The 21,996-nt window shown below is 44.3% G+C and overlaps 2 protein-coding genes across 3 annotated transcripts; one reads left to right on the forward strand and one right to left on the reverse strand.

Moving 5' to 3' along the window:
- Nucleotides 1-4,856: 4,856 nt before the first annotated feature.
- On the forward strand, nt 4,857-7,860 carry LOC109742346 (F-box protein PP2-B10-like). Of its 2 annotated transcripts, XM_073502562.1 has the most exons (6): nt 5,108-5,581; nt 5,691-5,815; nt 6,164-6,210; nt 6,340-6,538; nt 6,643-6,780; nt 7,261-7,860. In XM_073502562.1, exons 4-6 carry the CDS (start codon nt 6,443-6,445, stop codon nt 7,711-7,713), a joined length of 687 nt encoding a protein of 228 aa, XP_073358663.1. In that variant the 5' UTR covers nt 5,108-5,581; nt 5,691-5,815; nt 6,164-6,210; nt 6,340-6,442; the 3' UTR covers nt 7,714-7,860. The 2 variants fall into 2 exon arrangements, with proteins under 2 accessions (XP_073358662.1, XP_073358663.1); XM_073502561.1 differs by lacking the exons at nt 6,340-6,538; nt 6,643-6,780; nt 7,261-7,860 and having other exon boundaries at nt 4,857-5,581; nt 6,164-6,339.
- A 1,071-nt stretch (nt 7,861-8,931) lies between these two features.
- Nucleotides 8,932-11,031, reverse strand: LOC141026216 (uncharacterized). The gene is made up of 2 exons (XM_073502213.1): nt 9,421-11,031; nt 8,932-9,333 (listed from the first exon to the last, which is right to left on the reverse strand). The coding sequence occupies exons 1-2, from the start codon at nt 10,252-10,254 to the stop codon at nt 8,932-8,934; spliced, it is 1,236 nt and encodes a 411-aa protein (XP_073358314.1). The 5' UTR covers nt 10,255-11,031.
- Between the last annotated feature and the right edge of the window lie 10,965 nt (nt 11,032-21,996).

A 21,996-nucleotide genomic window follows, 5' to 3' on the forward strand; every position in this document is an offset into this window, starting at 1 on the left:
AGAGGATTATTCACACTGAGAAAAGGCTTATAGGTGAACTCACATTAGTGGCGGGCGCAACCTAGCGCTTGCCAATCTGACAAAAAATACCAGTGACAGGCAAAAACTCGCTCGACACTGCTATAGGCTTACCAATGGCGGGTACCACTAGTAACAGCTATCCAGATTTGCTGTGAGACAAATGTTACCAGTGACAGGCAGCAATACGTGTCAGGCACTGGATTATTTGATCCCGTGGCAAATCTGTCCAAGAAAAGCCAGTGGCGGGCATTAATACGCGTCCACACACTGGTAACGCAAGTAGCAATGGTGGGCGCGGTTTTGCGCCCACTACTAGTATCTTTTTCTGCTTATCGCTGCTAACTTTTTCCAACCAGTGGCGGGCGCATATTTTGTGCTCGCCACTGCTATTTTTTTCTACCATTTTTTGTAATGCAATACTTTTAGTGTTTCTAGTTTAGTCTTACGGAGCCAATTATTTTTGTACATTAAATTTACATCATTTAAAGTTTCACGTAAGAGTTTGGTCCTTTTTAGTGTAAATCAACTATTTTTAGGATATCAAATAGATTTCTAGGTATTTGATGGTGGTAAATCCACTTAAAGACTTAAATATAGCAGACATACCCGAAGCAATGCCAAATTTTGGCATGTCAGCATGTAATAGTGTATGTTGAGTCTGGAAAAAGTTTGAACACTAACCAAGGAAGGAGCAGTTGCTTTGCATGCAAACTGGTCTATTTCAAATGTCTAGAAATGCATTTAATTGCTTAAATATAGCAAACGGATCCTGGAAAATACTAAATTTAGACATGATACATGTAATGGTGTGTACTGAATGTGGAAAAAAAATCAAGCCCAAACGTTAAAGCAGTGGTTGATTCACGTGGAAACCTACCGTGTGCCCTCCTGAAACCTAGTTCCTTTCTCGGAGATGCTCCTGCTTGTAAGCACTCTACATGAAACTTTTGCGAAACATTCTAAATTTTTTAGCACTCCCTCTAGGTGTCATGTGACAGCATGCCAAATTTCATGATTTTCAGGCTTCAATTGATTTTTTTGAGAATTAAAATGCCAATAACCATCTTGGTGCCCGAGTCTGACACACATGTTGTCCATCACCCCTATTTGTTTCCTTGCATGTGGCTTAAACACTCTTACCACGTAGCACTTAACACCAGAAAATACTTGTTACGGAAAGCTACGTGTTATAAACGGTTGCAACACTCGGAAAAGTACATTTTAACTTGATATTTTCAATGAAAGATCACCCTAATAATCGACTACTGCGCAATCAAATGGTGCAAACAACAAAGGGATAAATATCCCAGGCAATTCATAAGAGCAATGATACGGTATAGCCCTGGGCGCCGGAACGTCCCCTGGTCCTTCATGATAATTCTCCGAAAAATGTTGTTGTGGCGACAATTTTGAAAACTGACGTCGTGACAACACTTTTGTTATCTTGTGCCTGGTGAAGCTCTGGGTTCCTCTGTGTTACGTCCGTCGAATAAATAACGAGGTTGACACTCAGGTCATTAAAAAGACAATCCCTTGGCTCCAGCCATCATGTCGTACTGTGATGTGCAGGCCACTTAACATTACAATATATAACCATCTGATACATAAACTCATTATCATGGCGAAGGCTATACCACATCACATGCAGCCTGCAAAAACCAAGTTAGACGTCCTCTAATCGATTTGGCAAATTTTAATTACATGGCTTCTAGGGTTTCCGGATAACACTACCTACCTACGTCCACCATCAAGGCAATATTTTTTTGCTAGACTAACTTTCGGGATGTGTGAGGGAAGAGACTTAATTAAAAATCTCTAGCCACGCACTAAACTTCGTCAATACGTGTGCCCCCCTAGAAGATCGAACATATTCATCGCCATCTCGTGTTTGCAATAGTTCACTATTCTTGACTATGATGAAGCCCAAAGAACTATAAGAGGATCGTCAACAAACAGAGCTGGTCGATTGTTAGGTTCTTGTACAAAGCTACATCATGCCGTTAATGAATTGAACTGAAGCAACACTCGAGGGAAGCATAGCAAGAACATCAAACCCTCACATCCACATGTTATCTAGATCGAAACCTGCACCTATTCATAGAACCGCTCATGATACCATTGTTAAGAAACGTAGTAGAAAACAAAAAAAATAGCCCTACGATCGCCCAGGAACACTATGAAGGTGCGATAGACGGTTTGAACCAGATCGTTACTGACTCCGAGTTGCAATGAAAGAAGACGAGTCGGTGTAGATTGTACTTGGTGTCCCTCGAACCATAGATGAACGATCCCGTGAACCACCCAGGAACAGTCCCTCGAACGGAAGACTGAAAACATGGCCTCTCTGCGAGTTGCAAGCGTACGGTCTTCACGATCCGACAACATTTCGCCGTCCAGAGCTAATCGTTGCCGAAGAATTAGAGTGAGGAGATTAGAACCACAATGGGATTCTAATTATGTGGATTAGAGGATCTGGGCCTAGCTCTAATTCAACTAGGATCAACTAGAACTAGAGAACCAGAGGAGGCTCCAAAACTTGTGTTGAGAAAAGGTGTCAATACCTCAAATATATATAGGTTGGAGGGGAGAGGAGGGGGCGCCACACAAGGGGGAAAAGTCTCCCCTTGCGTCAGCCTAGGGGTGGGGTATCCCTCCCCAATTCGGCCTCCCTCCCTCCTTTCCATGAGGAGAAGGGGGCGCCTCCCTATTGAGCCTTTGTGGCCCAATTCTCCTTCCACCGTTCGGCCTTTTAAGGACCATTGATATTTAATTAAATATAAAAACATCCTAACTATCATTAAAGCCTTTATTATTAATTTAACATCTCTGGAACATTTTCCAACTATATATTATCTATCAGTAAAACCCGGTATTGCCCCATAAACTCCGAAACCCTTCTGGAGACCCCTGAAACGCTTCTGGTTCCCCTCGAAACTATTTCAAATATTAATGAAACAATTTCATGAATATATCCTCTATACTCCCGCCCTACTAGAACTCAGCAGATCATGATCACCTTAAGCTTGAGACACTGTAGGTTCGGTAAAACATAGACATGAACAAAACCCCTTTGTTCAATGTGCGGAACCGTGGGCGTCCATATCAATCCCTATGATTACACAAATGACATTTGAGTGATCCTTTGGTTATCATGTGCTATTCCTTTGATTCGCGAGACTTTACAAAACCTGGGCGAGATAAATCGGTATCCTCTTGAGTCATACACATGCTCACTATATCGGTCTCCTCGTTTCCGGTTTTGTTTTTTTTTTCTCGTTGACATGTTTCATCATCCCCATGACATAGTCACTTGTGTTTGGCCAGACGATGATGGATGCCGTCACACCGAGAGGGCCCTAAGTGTTGGAAATATGCCCTAGAGGCAGTAATTGTAGGAGATATGCCCTAGAAGCAATAATAATTGTTGCTATTTATCTCCAAATTTGTAAGTAATGTTTATGTTCTGTTAAAACTGCAATGGTCTTTGAGTCCGTATATCCATAAAGGATCATAGGAAAACCTATATGCACGTGCGGAACAATAAACGGTAAAATGCATTTCTAGTCGTGCCTCTAAGACTGGCTCAAGTGTTGCATGATGGTCACGTTTTCCTGATCATGGGCACGACTATGCCGGCAAGAACAGTGGGTAGAATTCGGTTACTTTCTACTATCATTTTTAGTAACCTATAGGTTAAGAAAGAAATTCATCGATACATCATGACAAAACAAAGTTGCACAAACATTTGCTATTATCTCACACATTGTAGGGAGATTTTCCCTAATTAGTGACCATGATAAATGTTAACAGTAATCAAAATATATATAAACGAAATCAACATCAAATCATGTAGTGCACCCAGTTGATCTGTACGATTTGGCAAGAACAATGGGTAGAATTCCGTTATATTCTGCTATCATTTTTAGTAACCTATAGGTTAAGAAAGTAATTTGTCGATACCACAAACATTTGGTATTATCTCACGCATTGTAGGGAGATAGCAAACCAATTAATTGATACATCATGGATTCATGGCCAAAATAATAATTGACGAAGCAGCCTACCTTTAAAGGAATCATCAAAGGTGGAGCACCTAAATCCATTAACACCTGGGCATGAAAATAACTGTCTTCTCATCCGACGAGATCTGGAAGATTACGCAAACACAACAGCATCAAGGAGCTGCTATGACATGCTTCAGAGCATAGTATTCTTCTAGCACATACCCGTACGTGGTGTGGATGTTGCACCAGTACCTCGTAGTGCTGGCCATGCTAGTTGTCAGCGCGAAGTCACCCAGCTCAACCTGCCGAGAGGCGTGTTCATCGTGGGCGATGCACCTTCTTCTACTACTACAACAGCTCGGCCTTCGGGGTGTCACTGGTCAGGTCTCACCGTGCTCGAGTCCGCCTCGACCTGTCGGGCTGCCCGTGCCGTGATTGATGCTCGCTTGGTGTCAATTCTATCGGTCAATGGAGGAAGATCGCGGCGAACGGGCGGACTGGCAGCTGGGTATATATTGAGGATATCGAAGGGCGTGGCGGCTGGACGTTGAGGGCGAGATCGGACGACACGACGGATGAGATACAAGGATCATGATGGAGGGCGAGGTCCCGCAGAACAGCCTCCAGGTAACGATCAATGTTGTAAATAGCGGGCTACGCCATTTAGCGGCGGCTCGGCCAACAGCTAAAAGAGGCTATAGCGAAGCTGACCTCATTTAGCGGCTTTACTAATAAATGAAAAAAAATAAACAATAATATAATCAGGTATCATATATGCATACATATATCACATAACAACAAAAGGCAACAACATGAGCTGCTGCCGTTTATGGTACGGAGGCAGTGCTTAAGTTAGCAAAACAGAGATTAACCATAGCATCAGCTCTACTGAAACAACAATGTTTAATCCACTACGAAGTACAAACCCTACTCAACGGAAACAAACAACTCTCCAGGTCAATCAACATTTGGTATACAGGAAAAGCTCAGAGAGATTCAATGCATAAATAACGTGGACCTGGAAAAAAGGTCAGAGATTCAGAAATTGTAAGGACAACATGCAAGCAAGCAAGCAAGCACGTGGAAAGAAACAGAGGGGCCAAACCGACTGTGTTCACTTTGCTTCGTCGCTAAAGCCTCCGGCCGCGTTCCTTCTGCACAAGAATCCGATCCCCATCCCCATACCGCCAAACCAGTTACAACTCTCCTCCTCCTACCCCGGCGAATCTCGACCTGGACAAAGCAGCGGCCGGCCGACGCCGGCGCCAACGGACGGGGGATCCCATCCCATGGAGGAGGCCTGCGAGATCGCGCGCCTGCCGGAGGAGCTCCTCTCGGCGGCGCTGGCCCGCACGTCCCCGCGCGACGCCTTCCACGTGGCCGCCGTCTCCCCGGCCTTCCGCGCCGCGGCCGACTCCGACGACGTCTGGGCCAGCTTCCTGCCCCCCGGCGGCCTCCCGCCGCTCGCCGACGGGGAGCTGCCCCCGCCCTCGTCCAAGAAGGAGCTCTTCCTCCGCCTCTCCGCCGGCCCCGTCCTCCTCCAGGACAGGCTCGTGGTACGTACTACCTGTACGCTCACCCTGCCTAGCTAGCTCCTCGGCCGGCCGATGAGTCTCTAATCAAGTGGCTTTGATGGTGGTGTGCGTGCGCGCGCGCAATCTGAAGAGCATGTGGGTGGACAGGGAGGCCGGCACCAAGTGCTACATGCTGTCCGCCTGGAACCTCCAGTCCGTCCTGTCGGGGGACACGCCCGATTACCCGAGACGGGTCCCACTCGACGACTCTTCTAGGTTGGTTCGCTCCTCCATCTCCATGCACAATACTGCTACTACTTGAAATCACTTTTTGGTAATTAATCTAGAAACTGTTTCAAAGAGACTAAATAGAGATCAATTTCATTTCGAGATTAGGATGATGTTGCGCATGCTAACTTCTTGTTGCTTCACACATAAACGAACTTAGAGATTGTGTGACTGTTTTCTATGATGTTCTTGTTGCGATTATTATGTGACTGTTTTCTGTGCTGTTATCTTCGAGTGAATTGCAAAAAACATCGACATTGAAGGCTAGAGTTGCAGAAATCACAAGTCTCTAGTTTTGTGGCCAAAAACACTAATTCCCAGGCTAATTTTTTGCAGAAACCACAAGTCGCTCGGTTCGCTCGTTTTAAGTGGGATTATGACAGGTGGGGCCTGCTTTTGTTGACGTGGCATAACTGTTCATCCGTTTCACTCGTTAGACGTCGTGAGACGCCGTGCGCGGGCCGACTCGAGCCGGAACCCTTTTGACCGGTCCCTCCCTCGAATCGTTACAGGCCCACCCACCCCAACCCTCATTCGCTCGCGCTCTCTGCCCCACTCGTTCGCCGCCGTCGACCCGTCCACATCTCCGACCGCCGCCGCCGCCACCGCGTCGCCATGGTTTCCTGGAGTGAGGATGATGACAGCAGTGAAGGTGAGCACGGCAGGTATTACCAGTACGCCACCTCAGGTTCAGACGACGGCATCGTGAAGGTGGGTTGGTAGAAATAGGGTTAGTGTTTGGATTTGGGGATTTTCCTCTTGAGCTAGATCTGAAGTTTCCTTCCCAAATCTCTTGCTTTCCTTTGCACGTGCAGATCCCTGCTACCACGAATGACTCCGAATTCGAGGGCAATGATTATGTTTTGTGCCATGAACACCGGAAGCGAGCAGAAAGACTTGTTGCTTTCGAGGGCATCCATACTGGCAGGAGGTTCCTTGCTTGTGCTGTGAAGGTATGTGTCAAATTTCTGCTAATTAGCTGTTGTGGGCATCCATATTGGTCATTGTTTAGTACTGATTTTGGTAGTTAGCAGATCTGTCTTGTTAGTTAGGCTGTTTAAATATGTGCCCAATGCTTATTGGCTCAGTGAAGTCATTGTATTTATGTGAGCATATGTGCAGAGTGTTCTGGCATGTTCATTTGTTTATATGTGAGCATATGACAGTGTGGATAAGTGAGGTCATTTGTTAATATGTCAGCATGTGACACTGTGGACAAGTGAGGTTTGTTATGTCAAGCATGTGCATGGGTTTGGAAGCACTCATTAAAAATTGTTATTAAGTACTGCTGGCCTAGTTGCTTTTAGTTAGTAAGCACTCATTATTTAGATTGCCTAATTGTTGGTACTGGTTGGAGTGCCTACTTGTTATTAGTAAAGAACTCATCTTGGCATGTAGCTCATATCTTGCTGTTTAACACTGTAATTTAACAGGATGGTAAAAATTGTGGACTAGTTGAATGGGTTGATCCATCTTGGCCAGCTATAATGGAGAATGCACTGTCCAAGTTGTGGGATATGTATGAGCAGTCCAAGAGAAACAGGATTGAGGACAACCTGATGAACTCATTTGCTGTTCACAAACTGACACAAGAGAAGATCAAGCTGCAGGCCAGTTATGACAAGTTGGTTGGAGATGTTCAAGCCCTTTTGGATGAGAATGAGAGGAGGGCCCAGATGGAAAGGAAGCCTGATGAGAGCAAGCTCCAGGAGAAGTATGACATGGTTAAGAACCTGACAGTATCTCAAGCCAGTGTCATTAGGAACATGAAGTTGAAGCTTGCTGAAGAGAAGACTAAGTTGCAGGCCCATATTGATGAGCTTGAGAAGGTTGTGGAGCAGACCAAGGCCAAGCTGAATGGGATCAAGGCAATCTTAGATGAATGAGCCACATTGGGCAGTAATGGTCATGGAGTTCATGGTCATGTATGGATCTCCTTATTAGTTATGTAATGGTCCTGTATGGATCTCCCAATTATGCTACTTATTAGTCATGTATGGATCTCTAAATTATGCTACTTATTAGTTATGTAATGTTCATGTATGGATCTCCAAGTTATGCTACATATTAGTTATGTATTGCTTATCTATGGATCTCCCAATATGCTGAATGTGATGAATTGTGATGTTGATTTGTATATCTGAAATAGCCCTATACTCACTTGGGTGGGTTTTTTCGACGTCGGGGCACCCTAGACTCATTTAGGTGGTTTTTCGACGTCTGGGCACCCAAGACTCATTTAGGTGGTTGTTTCGACGTCGAGGCACCCTAGACTCATTTAGGTGGTTGTTTCGATGTCGAGGCGCCCTAGACTCATTTAGGTGGTTTATTCGACGTCTGGGCACCCTAGACTCATTTAGGTGGTTTTTTCGACGCCGAGGCACCCTAGACTCATTTAGGTGGTTGTTTCGACGGCAAGGCACCCTAGACTCATTTAGGTGTTTTTTTCGACGTCGAGGCACCCTAGACTCATTTAGGTGGTTTTTTCGACGTCGAGGCACCCTAGAATCATTTAGGTGGTTTTTTTCGACGTCGTGGCACCCTAGACTTATTTAGGTGGTTGTTTCGACGTCGAGGCACCCTAGACTCATTTAGGTGGTTGTTTCGACGTCGAGGCACCCTAGACTCATTTAGGTGGTTTATTCGACGTCTGGGCACCCTAGACTCATTTAGGTGGTTTATTCAACGTCTGGGCACCCAAGACTCATTTAGGTGATTCAAGTTCAACAAGCATCAAGTTCAACAAGCATCAACATCATGCATTCAAGTTCAACAACCATCAAAAGGCAACAAAAGGCATCAACCATTACTCATTTAGGTGCAACTACCATCAACATCCAGCATGAAGTTCAACAACCATCAAAAGGCAACAAGTTCAACATATGGTTCAAAGCAGCCAACAAAGGCATCTAGTTCAACATCTGGTTCAAAGCAGCCAACAAAGGCATCTGGTTCAAACCTGCCAACAAAGGCATCTAGTTCAACAGCCAACAAAGGCATCTACTTGAATAGCCAACAAAGGCATCTAGTTTAACAGCCAACAAAGGCATCAAATTCAACAACCAACATGGGCATCAAATTCAAGCAGCCAACAAAGGCAACATCTAGTTACCAGAAGCATATAGGTACTCTTTCATCTTGTAGGAAACTGTCCTCTTCCTTCCAGTCTGTCTTGGAGCATGAAATGTACCCCTATGGCCTGCAGCAGATGTAGAAGATGTACCAGTTGGGGTAGTTTTCTTCCTGGGAGACCTCCTTGGAGGAGCAGTAGGTCCTGGGGTAGCATTCTTCCTGGGAGACCTCCTGGGAGGAGCAGTAGGTGCAGTAGCAGCAGGTGCAGCTCTCCTCCTTGGAGGAGCAGTAGGTGTAGTTGCAGCAGGTGTAGTTGCAGCAGGTGCAGCTTTCTTCCTGGGAGGAGCAGTCCCAACATCTGCTGTACATGGAGATGGCCTCTTCCTTGTTGGTGCAGCAGCTGTAGATGAAGCAGAAGCATGTGACCTGTTTGGCTGCATTTAAAAAACAGAAACAATCATGAACTATGAATATCAATTGAGACATAACTACAAAAACAGAAACAAAGATGCTTAGCTAACCTGATGCTGGTTTTGTCTCATAGCAAGAGCTGGTTTCAAGGGCTTGGAGCACACAGTGTATCTGTGCCCTACAAGTTTGCAGTTGCTACAAGTAATGGATGCCATCCTAGATGTATCTCTTGGTGCTGGCTTCTCAAATTGGTTTTTCCTCCTCTTTGTTTGTTGCTTCCCAACTTTGTCTCTGAAAACTGGAGGCTCTATGTCCTGAGTTCTTATCCTTGGCCACAGATTTGGACCAGGGACAGGAAATATGATATGGCCATATGCTTTTTTGTACATTGCCTTCTTGAAGAAATCATCAACAAAGTCTTCAGGTTGCAACTTAGCTTTCACAATTGCAGAGACTGCATGATTGCAAGGCATAGCAGTCATATCCCATTTCCTACATCCACATGTTCTGTGCAGCAAGTTCACTGAGTAGGTGTTATCTCCACTACTAACTTGGTAAATGTTAGGACCAGCCATCAAAGATTGGCACCACCTTGAGTTGTACTTTGCCTCCTCTAACATCTCTGCATATGTTGGGCAAATCTCCCAATTTGTTGTCTCTGTCTTAGTTCTATTGGTGTTAAATTTGACCATCAATTTAGTCCTAATTCCTTCCAGCATGGTCTTTATTGGCTTCCCTCTAACATCTAGGATCATTTTGTTAAACACCTCACTGATGTTGTTCACAACTAGGCCAGTCTTGCATGTAAAATCCATTGCATGTCTAGCCCATGTATGAACTGGTACTTTATTAAGCCATGCCCAAGCTGCCTTACACTCTCTTTTCAAATCATTCATTGCAGCTAGGTGTTCATTCTTAGTATAAGAGTAGCTAGCTGCATCCATGTGTTTCTTTAACTCATCACCTCTAAAACCAGCAGTTTGGAAATTCTGATAAATGTGTCTAAGGCAGAACCTTTGTGGACAATTGGGAAAAACATGGTTTACTGCATTTAAAAGGCCCTGTTGACACAATAAGAACTAGAGCTAAATATTGGTCCATTTGAATTGTTCACAAAGCAATGTGCATATGAAAAATTAATAGTACAATAGAAATATGAGAAGAGAAGTTTACCTTCTGCCTATCAGAAATGATAGTATAATACCCAAACTTTCCACTTTCTCCACCAAGTGCATCTTTCAGTTGTGTTAAGAACCAGGTCCAGCTATCTGTGTCCTCTTTGTCAACAACTCCAAATGCTATAGGGTATATGTTGTTGTTTCCATCCCTTCCTGTTGCAGCAAGGATCTGCTGACCTGTTGACAACTTGATAAAACAACCATCTACCCCTGCAAAGTGACAAATGTGAGAAGATAGTGTATTTAATGTGGCCAAATAACAAAAACACTACACAAGTTACAACACAATGTACCTATGAATGGCCTACATCCATTTAAAAACCCTTCTTTGCAAGCATTAAGACAGTAGAACAGGCCATGGAACCTTGGGTTCTTGCTTGGGTGCTGTGGCAAATGCTTAGTGGTCACAACACATCTACTTCATGGGTTTGTGTCCAAAACAGCCTGCAAATAATCTCTAATCCTAGTGTATTGACCTCTCTGGTCTCCTTGGACAACCTTCAATGCTTGTTTCCTAGCCCTATAGGCCATATGGGTTGAGATCTCTACTCCATATTTCTTCTTCAAATTATGCATTATTGTGGTGATTGGTGTGCCAATATCAATTCTCAGCATATCCTCACACTGGTGTGCCACCCATTTTCCTGTGACCTTTGTATTCTCTGCTACTGCTGGGCATGTGTGCAGAAAATTAGCCTTTCTGATGCAAAAAGTAGTTTCATTTGCAACAACAGAAGCTGCAATGTAGAAAGGACATTTTACATTAGTGCACACAACTATGATGCTGTCATTGCAGTTTCTATGGAAGTCATAGTTCCTATTCTGACTTATGTGAAATGTCTGAAGTGCTCTCCTAAATTGGTCCACATTAAGGAAACAAAGCTTTCTACATAACTGCTCCTCTGGGTTCTCTCTTTCTTCACTGTACCACTTCCTTGGTTGTGCTTTATATGCTCTGCTCTTCCTTCCATTGGGCAGAATAAAAGGTGCATTCTCAGCTCCATCATCATATTCCTGCTCCAAATCACCTACATCTATCTCCTCATCTGATGATGGTACCCACACATCCTCAAATCACCGACCCGGTCATCTTGGAAACTTTCGCGTGCAGAGAAGCGCTGGCTCTTGCAGATGACCTCTCCATCCAGACCATTTTGGTGGCCTCTGACTGCCAGGAGGTGGTGAAAGACATAAAATCAGGGACAGGAGGTCCTCATGCGGCAATCGTACATGAAATCATAGATCGTAGCAATTTCTTTACTTCTTGCTCTTTTGTTCATGAGCGTAGAAACTTTAATTTTGAAGCACACAATCTCGCCAAGTTTGCTTGTAATTTAGGGCCCGGGCGACATGTTTGGTTGGGAAACCCACATGACCCAAACCGGGTACCTATGAACATCATTATGAATTGATAAAGAGGCGAGATTTCTCAAAAAAAAAAGGTGTTGCTTCGCTTCGTTTTTTTCTGGTTCGATCGTTTTACTCAGTTTCGAATTAACCGGTCGTTGTTGACCGCTGATCAGTTCAACATTGACCGTTGACTTTTCAGAAAAGGTTCACAAAAAACGTGATTTTTTTCAAAAATCACGAACTAAAAAAAGGTTCTTGGAATCTGAAAAAAGGTCAAATAGTTTTGCAAAAAATATCGCAAATTTTAAAAAGTTCATGAATTTCAAAAAAAGTTCATCTAAATTAAAAGAGTTCACCAATTTTTAATAAAAAATTCATCTAATTTGGACAAAAAGTTCACTGGCTTTCAAAAAAAATTCATTGGTTTTGAAAAAGGTTCACAAACCTGAGAAAAAGTTTATTGAACTTGAAAAAAAGTTCATTGAATTTGGAAAAAGTTCATTGACTTAAAAAAAGAGTTCACCCAAATTTGAAAAAAAGTTCATCGAATTTGAAAATAGTTCACCGGTTTTGATAAAATGTCATCGTATTATTAAAAAGTTCATTGAATTTGAGAAAAAGTTCACCAATTTTGAAAAAAGTTCATCGAATTTGGAAAACGTTCATAAATCCGCTGAACTTTTTATATCGAATTAGAAAAAGAAAAAGAAAAAGAAGAAAGAAGACTAAAAAGAAAAAGAAGACTAAAAAGAAAAAGAATGAATAAAAAGAAGAAGGAAGAAATGAAAAGAAAAGGAAAAAAAAGAAAAGGAAAAGAAAGAAAGAAAGAATAAAAGAGGGAAGAAGCTCTACGTAATCACAGAACTCAACTGGCGTGGGTGGCTAGCGAGTGCTGCGCTGTAACCCCGCGTCGCAGGATAGAATCCTTCTCAGCACTTTGTTTTTTGCATCATTTTACAAAAGAAGGGTGTGCGCCCTGTACCATTAACGCTATAACGGGTGCTACGGGCGTCGTTTAGGGTTTGCCGGCGTCGTACGATCGCACGCCATTGTGTGGTGTGGAGCCTCTGTTCTCCACGTGACGTCTATAGTGACGCCTGAAGCTATGATTGTTAACAGATTCTTTTTATTTGGAGGTAATATCACGGGGAGTCATAGAACTTGCACTCGATGTTTAGTTTGGTGCTAAAACTTTGAAAATACGAAATTGCAGTCACTTAACTTGACTCAAGCATGCACATATGGTCACAAAATACGTATGTTGATGTATCGGTGTGTATGGCCCCACCTATCATTGATTGGAGGTGCTTGACCGAGAGTTTTTTGCACAAAACTACCTTGCAATTTTCTATTCATGGGAAAAGTCGACCAGCGCGATGTTTTTTTGCTCAAAACCACTTCATGGTTTTTTATTTGCAGAAAAGTCAAACACTGTGTTGCAAAAATTAACGCAAAAAATAGGGCGCAGAAGGTCTGGAATGCACTACCGGGGATTACCACACTAGCAAGTCTAGACACTACACCAATCACATTCACATGCCTGCTAAAAGTCTATATGTGCTGGTACATGTCCCACCTGTTATTATAGAATGGAAATTAACATAATCAAAATTCATATAAATAAGTGTAGCTATCAAGTCTCCAACTCACGACCAGAGGCTAGCACAAAAGAAACCCTGGCCACCACAACATGCACCTGTATATGTCGATAATTGATAACTAGCGAGATATGAATTTAAATTCCTTTTTTTAGCGAAGGATATGAATTTAATAAGACAAAGGCACCCGTGCAGGCCATTTGCACCTGTTCGATATTTTAGAAATTTGAGATGTAAATTATAATTTCAGTAATAAACATAATCTTTAAATATTTATGTGTTATAAAAATTGTACATACAAATGAATAACCTACTTTCAAAAAACATTATATATGATTTAAAACTATTCTATATTTATATTAATATTTATGAATATGCGCACTAATTTGGGCTATGTGGAACTGCAGAAATGATATGATATTTAACAGAAAAAATTATAAACTTTTTGCAGGTTATTTACAGAGCTATAGCATGGATCCGTACGTGGTCGTTAGTCGTTACTCCCTCATACGGACTCCAGGGAGCTTTTGGTTACTAGGTGCAACAGATGGGAGACGGTGGCACGGGATATCTACAATCGGTTTGGATGAAGGTCCAATAATAGGATAGGTGTTTAGTCATTGTGTCCTGCTTTTCGCTGGTTGTGGCTTTGTTTATCTTCATTCATTTTTATGCTCCTCTTGCAAGCTGTAATGGACTACGCACTTTGTTCTGTTTGGATTTTTTAATAAAATGGCCGCATGCATCATTTAGATGCAGAGGCCGGGGATTATCCTCCTTTTCAAAAAAGAAGAAATTGGGCGTAATGCCTATATAATATAATCTAAAAATATGTGACAGTTTACCATGATTGTTAGGTCACTCATTATGTGTACCTATGTTCATATTTGCGTGTCATACATGCTTTGAGAGATGCTAGCTAGTGAATCTATGAAAATACAGAAATATAGAAGTTTTCTTCATAAGAAACCTCTTCCAAACACTTCCATTAGCACTTGTATATTTCAGTGTCTATTTAATCCAAAAATATAGAAATAATTCCAAGTAAATATATGCTGAGAGCTTGTCGCAACTAGCAAACCTAGTAGCCATTGGGGGCACAAGTGAATTATTAATTTGTTTTAAATCATTGAGGACACAAGGGAGTTCTTAATTTGTTTTGAAGTGTTGCTTGAGTGAAGCTAGGGGTGTTGCTTCAACGGATTGATTAAGATATATTGGAAAACTTGTCTGCTAACTCAAACCCGTGCATTTGGGGCCCAACAATTTGGATTCCAACAGTCAACGTTCATGTGTTAGATGTTTCAATCTGATGATGGAGTTGAGAAGTATCTTTCGATCGGCAAAGAAACAACAAACACTGGACGCCTGAAGAGGTGACAACACTAGTGGATGGTGTTGGACTAAGACGAAACAACAACCACTGGACGCCTGAAGAGGTGGCGGCTGTATGGTGTTGGGCTTAGAAGAAAAAACGGCCACCATTCATACGCGGAGCTTCATTGGGGCCAAGGGAGGCAAATGCCCCCCCCCCCCCCACCACCACCACCCACTTTATTTTTACAGATGTATAAGATCAATAGTGTATTTAATCCTTGCTAATTAGAGGACGTTGGCAGTTCTTGGGCGATTTCAATCTTATTTTGAAATCTTTAACAAATCCAACTCTAGCTTCAACTCTGTCGAGGCCGCCATGTTTTCGGACGCTATTAACTCCGCTCTCCTACACAAAATGCCTCTTCTGGACAGTTTGCATACGTCGACTAGCAACAAACCGGATCTCCTCAAGGTCAGGTAAATTTGGCTTAGTGTGCACCGTGACAACTGGAGTCGTGTGGACGCACCCTAACAACCGGAGTTTATTCTGCCGGGAAAGAATTTTTGGAATTCTCACAAAGGACCATTTCTATCTTAATATATTGCTACAGGGCTCCTCCTATGATGGACTCGTTTTTTAAAATTCCTCCCAGTAATGCACACTCAAAACTTACAGTGGGCAACAGCCATCATCTTCAAATTAAGAGCGCAGACACTCAACCAGAACAAATATTCTACCTTAGTTAAGGATCTTATACGAAGATCTGGGGAGTCGGGACTCCGGAGAGCATTCTTGCATTGTCAGTGTGGTAAGGTGACTTGTACACCAGCGATCCACGATAGTGCCGAGTAGTCTTCCTCTCCATGAGGTAACATAGCGATCCACTCAGAATTCTTTCGATCACTAGCCAGCATATAAAACTTGATGCACACTCCACAGAAAACAAACACCCGCTCTAAGAATGAGAACCACAGATAACAAGCATCTCAGCCAGTATATATCTGGCATACAAAAGCATAATGCAGTTGCCACCAAACAAATTAAACAACAAGGCAGCGAGTAGTTTTCATGCAAAATATATTTGGCTACATATTTATGGGGTAAACTATATACCTGTGGACAGAACCCATTTTGCAACAATTAACAGCTCAATGTGACCATAATGCGTCGTTTTTATGTATGACTAGCCAAGATTTTTTTTCCCTGAAAGTTTAGAATACTCATGCATAACTCAACATATAGGATTTCTCTGGATACAATGGATTAGACAACTAAATGCAGCTCTGGTACGTATGTGATCTGAATTTTCCATTACACATATTTCATCAGTACACCCTGATGTTGTTTGCTGTTATTTACATCCAGGTAAAAATTGTGGGTGGTCATCAACGAAGTAGTTTTGGGCCAGAATTTGAAGCTATCCATGAAACAATTACATCCACAAGTGCATTGACATTCTCGGGGACCTGTGTTCGCAGAATGCCAGAGTCAGTGCCAAAAGTGGTACCTACCTCCTTAGCAAGCTTCCCATGGTGTGCCTGTCGTTAGATTTGCAAGGAGTTCACCTCCACGGTTCACTGCATCAGCCATTCCTAGTGGAACGTCAGGAAGTACCTGAAGAAACAACACACCTTATTTTTCTGAAACAAGTGCCACAATTATAAAGTCTTTCGTCTAGCAATTATAAAGTCTTTCGTCGCACAAGCGCGGGATCAGAAGCAGCCAAGGAACACGACGTCGGGCGTTACTAGTAACTAAACCTTCAGTTTCTAATAATAACGCCTGTAAATAACATAATCATCAATACCTCCTTGTAATGAGCTAGCTCAAGGGGCGGTGTACTCTATATAAGCCACCCCGTAGCACTTGGTGAAGGATTAGCATCCATTTGTACTCATCCAGACATAAGAACAACTCGAGCAGCTCGGGGCGCGGGGTCTTTACCTCCACCGCGAGGGGCCCGAACTCGTAAACATCTTGTGTCACACCTTCTCCGTAGCTAGACCACGCTCCTTCTCCCTGCCCCTCTCTTACTGTTAGAATCATCCCCGCGACATCGATCTCCCTCGAATTCAGCATTTGGACGTAGTCGACAGAGCTCCGGTGTAGATTACTGTCGGCGGTGAGGTTAAGGTTTCTTGTCATGTGGCGAGATTTGGTGTCAGGTGCTTCAGATTTATGCAAGGGTTCAACAACGATGATTGTGACTCCAGGGTGCTGCTCCTTAGGGGCACATACTCGAAGACTTCCAGACTGTCATCGACAAGGTCAAGACAGCTCCGATAGGGGAGTGGCGATAGCGGTGAGTCGGTGACTCATTCTAGCGGCAGTAGTGGTCTTAAAAACTTGATGTAATCTTATTAAGTTTGAGATGCTTTGTACTTCCTGTGAACTTTAATAACATAATTGATTCATTTGAAAAAAAAACAGTTGCTCTAAGACGGTAATTATAGATGTCTGTTCGATGTAAAAAAAACTATAGATATGCATGTCCCCTGGTTGATCTACCGGTGTGTGCTCGGAGGAAGAATTCGAGCTTATCAGAAAAAAAGCAAACCGGGGAGTGGCACTTTGCTCCCTCCGTTAGCTCTACTAGTGGAGTGGAGTGCGTTGGGGAAAGGCGCCAGCGGCAAAGGGAAAGGGCGGAAGCCGACAGAGCGGATCCTCCACGGCAGGCGAGGCGGCAGCACCGCCCGCCCGAGAATACCTCCGCAGCAGCCCATCAGGCACCGCATCGCCGTCTCCTTCCCCATCCGCAAGGCAAGGCAAGGCCTCTCCTCTCCCTCTCGCCCCCTCTGCATGCCTCTGCGCCAGCAGAACCCTAGCTAGTTCCACCGAATCAATCGTGGTACCATACGAATCCCGTTGCTTCTTTAATTCTTTCTTCAGCCCATCTCTTAATTATTTCCCATAACCCTGCGACTACGAGATCATCTCCGTGGACCGATTTGACACCTACTAGTGGATTCTGTTCCCGTTGTCCGTCGTTTCTTTTTTAGAGGGCTCCTGAAATGATCTGCGAAGCTCATGGAAGCAAAGGAAGGAAGGAAGAAAAGGGACCTTTTGAAACATCTGAACTGCGCTTTGCCTTAGCATTTGATTGAACTGGAGGGAGACGTCTCCAAACGCAAGCATCTTCTTGCCCTGGGTGGTATTATCTTGTTCCCAACACCACACGGCGGCGACCCACCGAAATTCATGTTTTTACTGCATAGCAAGTTCCTTTCATTTGATAGGCATTTTATTTCAGTTTTGGTTAGTTGGCGGCCGTCATGAGCAATTTCATCTGCCGAATGGAAGAAAAAAAGTTTCTTGTAGAAATACTCCATATGCAAGTATATTCTTGGCCTGGGTGCTACGAGATGACGACCCATAGAAATTGTTGCTGTTAGTGCATACCAAGTTCCTTTCATTGATAGGCATACATTTCAATTTTTATAAGTCGGCTGACCGCCGCTTCACTTGGTCGAACCAGCGAGAGGTGCCCATCCTCGTGCGGTTGGATAGGGCGCTTGCCAACGTCCCCTGGGCTACAAATTTCCCGGATACTTCACTTTCTTCAATCACTCGCACAACCTCGGATCATGTTCCCATTCGCCTTTCGGCCAAAACAACTATAGCCAAATCTTCAGTTTTCCGCTTGGATCGCTCACTCCTAAACATACCACTATTTAGAGAGAAGGTGGCTATGAATTGGACAAGCGTTTGTGCCCGTCATAACCACCTTGGCGCCGCCGGGGTTCTCTCCCTTAAGTTAAAACGCACTAGAAACATGGCCAAACAGTGGATGTCAAACCGACGTTCTCCAAAAATTCTAGCTCTGAACTGTCATGCTACTATCAACTTCCTAGACAAGATTGAGGAGGCCCGGCCTCTAACCCACCTCGAGTCTACTCTTCGAATTGCGGTCAAGCTATCTCTACACCGCCACAATGCTGCCATTGCTGCCTACCGGAGGCAACGTGCAAAAATCAAAGACTGCGTTTTTGGCGACGAAAACTCGGCCTATATGCATATCTGTGCGTCCGCTAGACATCGCAAAAATCAAATTAAGTCTCTCACTCACGAGGGTCTCACCTTCTCCGCTCACTCCGACAAGGAAGCAGTCCTTCTCTTTTTCAAGAATTTGGTAGGAACGAGCGCTCCCGTGTCCACCTCCTTCAACCTCGAAAGTTTGCTTTTGCCTAACGCGATCAACGCAACCCAAGCCTCCGATCTCCTGAAGCCTTTTACCCTAGAAGAAATTAAGGAAGCCCTATGGGCCATGAAGGACGACGCTAGCCCCGGACCGGACGGTTTTGGGCCGTCTTTCTACAAATCAAATTGGAACCTAGTCAAAACAGATCTCCTCAATCTGCTGAACGAATTCCATGCGGGCACCGCTGATCTTCAGCGAATCAACACTGCCCACATTGTGCTCCTTCCCAAAAAATCGGATGCTGCCTCGCCTGAGAATTATAGGCCAGTTTCCCTCCAAAATTGCTCTGTCAAGCTAACGTCCAAGTGCCTCTCTCTAAGGGCTCAACCCCTCGTCACTCAACTAATTCACTATGATCAAACCGGCTTTGTCAGAGGACGCGGGATTGCCGAAAATTTTCTTCACGCTACTGATCTAGTCCAAACCTGTTTCAAGCGTCGGCTACCGGCAATCGTCCTTAAGCTCGATTTCCACAACGCCTTTGACTCAGTTTCTTGGACCGGCCTTGCCAACATCCTGAAGGCTCAAGGATTCCCCCAGCTCTGGTGTCGCTGGGTGCACAGTTTAAACACCACGGCCAGCTCGGCCGTTCTGCTCAACGGTAAACCGGGGCCCTGGTTCCAGTGCCGCCAAGGCTTGCGACAAGGCGACTCCCTCTCTCCCTATCTTTTCATTTTGGTGGCCGATGTCTTAAAACGTCTCATTAACCAGGCCTCAGAATGTGGACTCCTGACTCACCCGATCGCTAATGATATGCATTGCACCGTCCTCCAGTATGCGGATGATACGCTAATCGTCCTACCCCCGACGCCTCTCAGATTCAGACTCTCAAAAATATTCTGCTACAATTTTCTGAGGCCACTGGGCTGAAAATCAATTTCCATAAAAGCACCTTTGCCCCGATCCACGTCGACCCAAATCTCTCGACTAGCCTTGCCGCAATCCTGGGCTGCCCAGTTGCCACCTTCCCGCAATCATACTTGGGCTTGCCTCTATCCACTCACAAGCTAAACCTAGCTGACTTCTTCTTCATCATTGACAAGGTCGATCGCCGTCTTGCTGGTTGGAGGGGCCTTTTGCTCTCCTTGGCCGGGAGGGCCATCCTGGTCCGCTCCGTTCTACGCGCCCTGCCAATCTATGCCATGAGTGTCCTTCTTCTACCTGCTGGAACCATTCAGGAAATCGAGAAATGTTGTAGGGCCTTCTTTTGGTCTGGTCAGGAATCTACCTCGGGCGGCAACTGCAAGGTCGCTTGGGACCTCGTTTGTGCTCCCTTCGCCAATGGGGGCCTTGGTTTCCTCTCTCTTCCCCACATGAACATGTGTCTTCTTCTCAAACACATTTCCAAGCTACACGACGAGCAAACCTCGGGAGAGACTAGGTACTTGATCACCAAATACGGATGGTCGACCGCTAACGATGTACGCATGTCAGACAACCAGCATACCCCGATTTGGAAAGACATTATGAAAGGCCTCGCCCTCTTCCGGGACACCACCCGGGTCAACATTGGTAATGGAACCACTACCTCCTTTTGGCTTGACCTTTGGCTCCCTCGCTCAGCTCAAACCCTAGCCCGACAATTTCCGGCTCTGTTTTCACACTCCAATCGAGTCCACACATCAGTGGCACGTGCTTTGACATCGAACAACCTCACCTTGGATCTAACACCTAGGCTGTCTCATGCAGCCGAATGCGAACTGCTTGAACTACGCACTATATTGGGCACGGTGAACTTAAATATGCAGGTTGCTGACAGGAGAACTACAAGGGACGCTGAGAAACCTTTCACCGCTAAGCTTGCCTACCAAGCGGTTTGGAGGACAAAGCCCATGGACACGCTCGCCTCGGCCATCTGGCGGAACTACGCCCCAAATAAATGTCGACTCTACCTCTGGCTTGCCCGCAAGGACCGCCTCTTCACGAATGAACGACGGTTCAGACGGGGCATTGCTACTTCAGCCGCATGCCCCTTCTGCGACCACTGTGAATCCATCAACCACCTCCTTTTCGAATGTCAGCACCTAGCTCCACTTTGGGGGGGAGCTAGACAGCCTATGTCCGGGTGCGCCACAGGGGCTGCTCCAAGCTTGGGAGGGCGAATGGCACAACAAAACTAGATCAACAGTTCTACTGGCCGTTCTTTGGAATATCTGGAAGCGACGGAACGCCAAGGTCTTTCGGGACATACATCTTGGGCTTCATGATGTGGCAAGCTCCGCTGCGGAAGATCTTAAACTTTAGTCCCACCGCTGTAATAATATTCGAAAACAAATTCAACTCAGGGACTGGGGCTCCATGTTGTTCCACCTTGCCGGGAGAATTTAGCCCCCCGCTACATGTAATTTTATTCCCTCCTTAACCCCCATGTACTCTCTGTTCTCCCTGAGATCTGTAACACCCCGACGGTTGGCGATAAAGGTTCAGGCAGGCGTAAGCCAGCCGTTGACGCGTCAAAAAAAAATCTATTTGAGCGCCCCTGAGATGATCTGCACCTGTCACATTTACTTACAGAAAGAATACTCATAGGGATACATTTCCATAGGCAAGTATCTTCTTGCATGTCCTGGGTGCTATTAGCTTATTCCGAATACGAGAGGACGACCACTGAAATTTAACCATATCAAAACTGTCGCTTTTAGAGTTCCTTTGATTCATAAGCACACATGGATATCGTATATTTGTCCATCCACTCTTCTTATTATTTCTGGTGCGATAACAAGTTTGTTTGATTGATAGATAGATAGATAGATAGGCATATACTCTTTATCAAACCTACAAAACATCATTTTTCTTATCTAGTACTCCCTCCGTTCCTAAATATTTGTTTTTCTAGAAATTTCAACAAGTGACTACATACGGGGCAAAATGAGTGAATCTACACTCTAAAATATGTCTATATACATCCGTATGTGATAGTCCATTTGAAATCTCTAAAAAGACAAATATTTAGGAACGGAGGGAGTATATTGTAATTAACATGCTACTTATGCCTCTTATTTATTAAGCAGCTTACTGTTTTTCTACTGCTTGCAGAGTTTGCC

The sequence above is a fragment of the Aegilops tauschii genome, chromosome 6, assembly GCF_002575655.3.
Source record: "Aegilops tauschii subsp. strangulata cultivar AL8/78 chromosome 6, Aet v6.0, whole genome shotgun sequence".
In the NCBI taxonomy this organism is placed as follows: Eukaryota; Viridiplantae; Streptophyta; class Magnoliopsida; order Poales; family Poaceae; genus Aegilops; species Aegilops tauschii.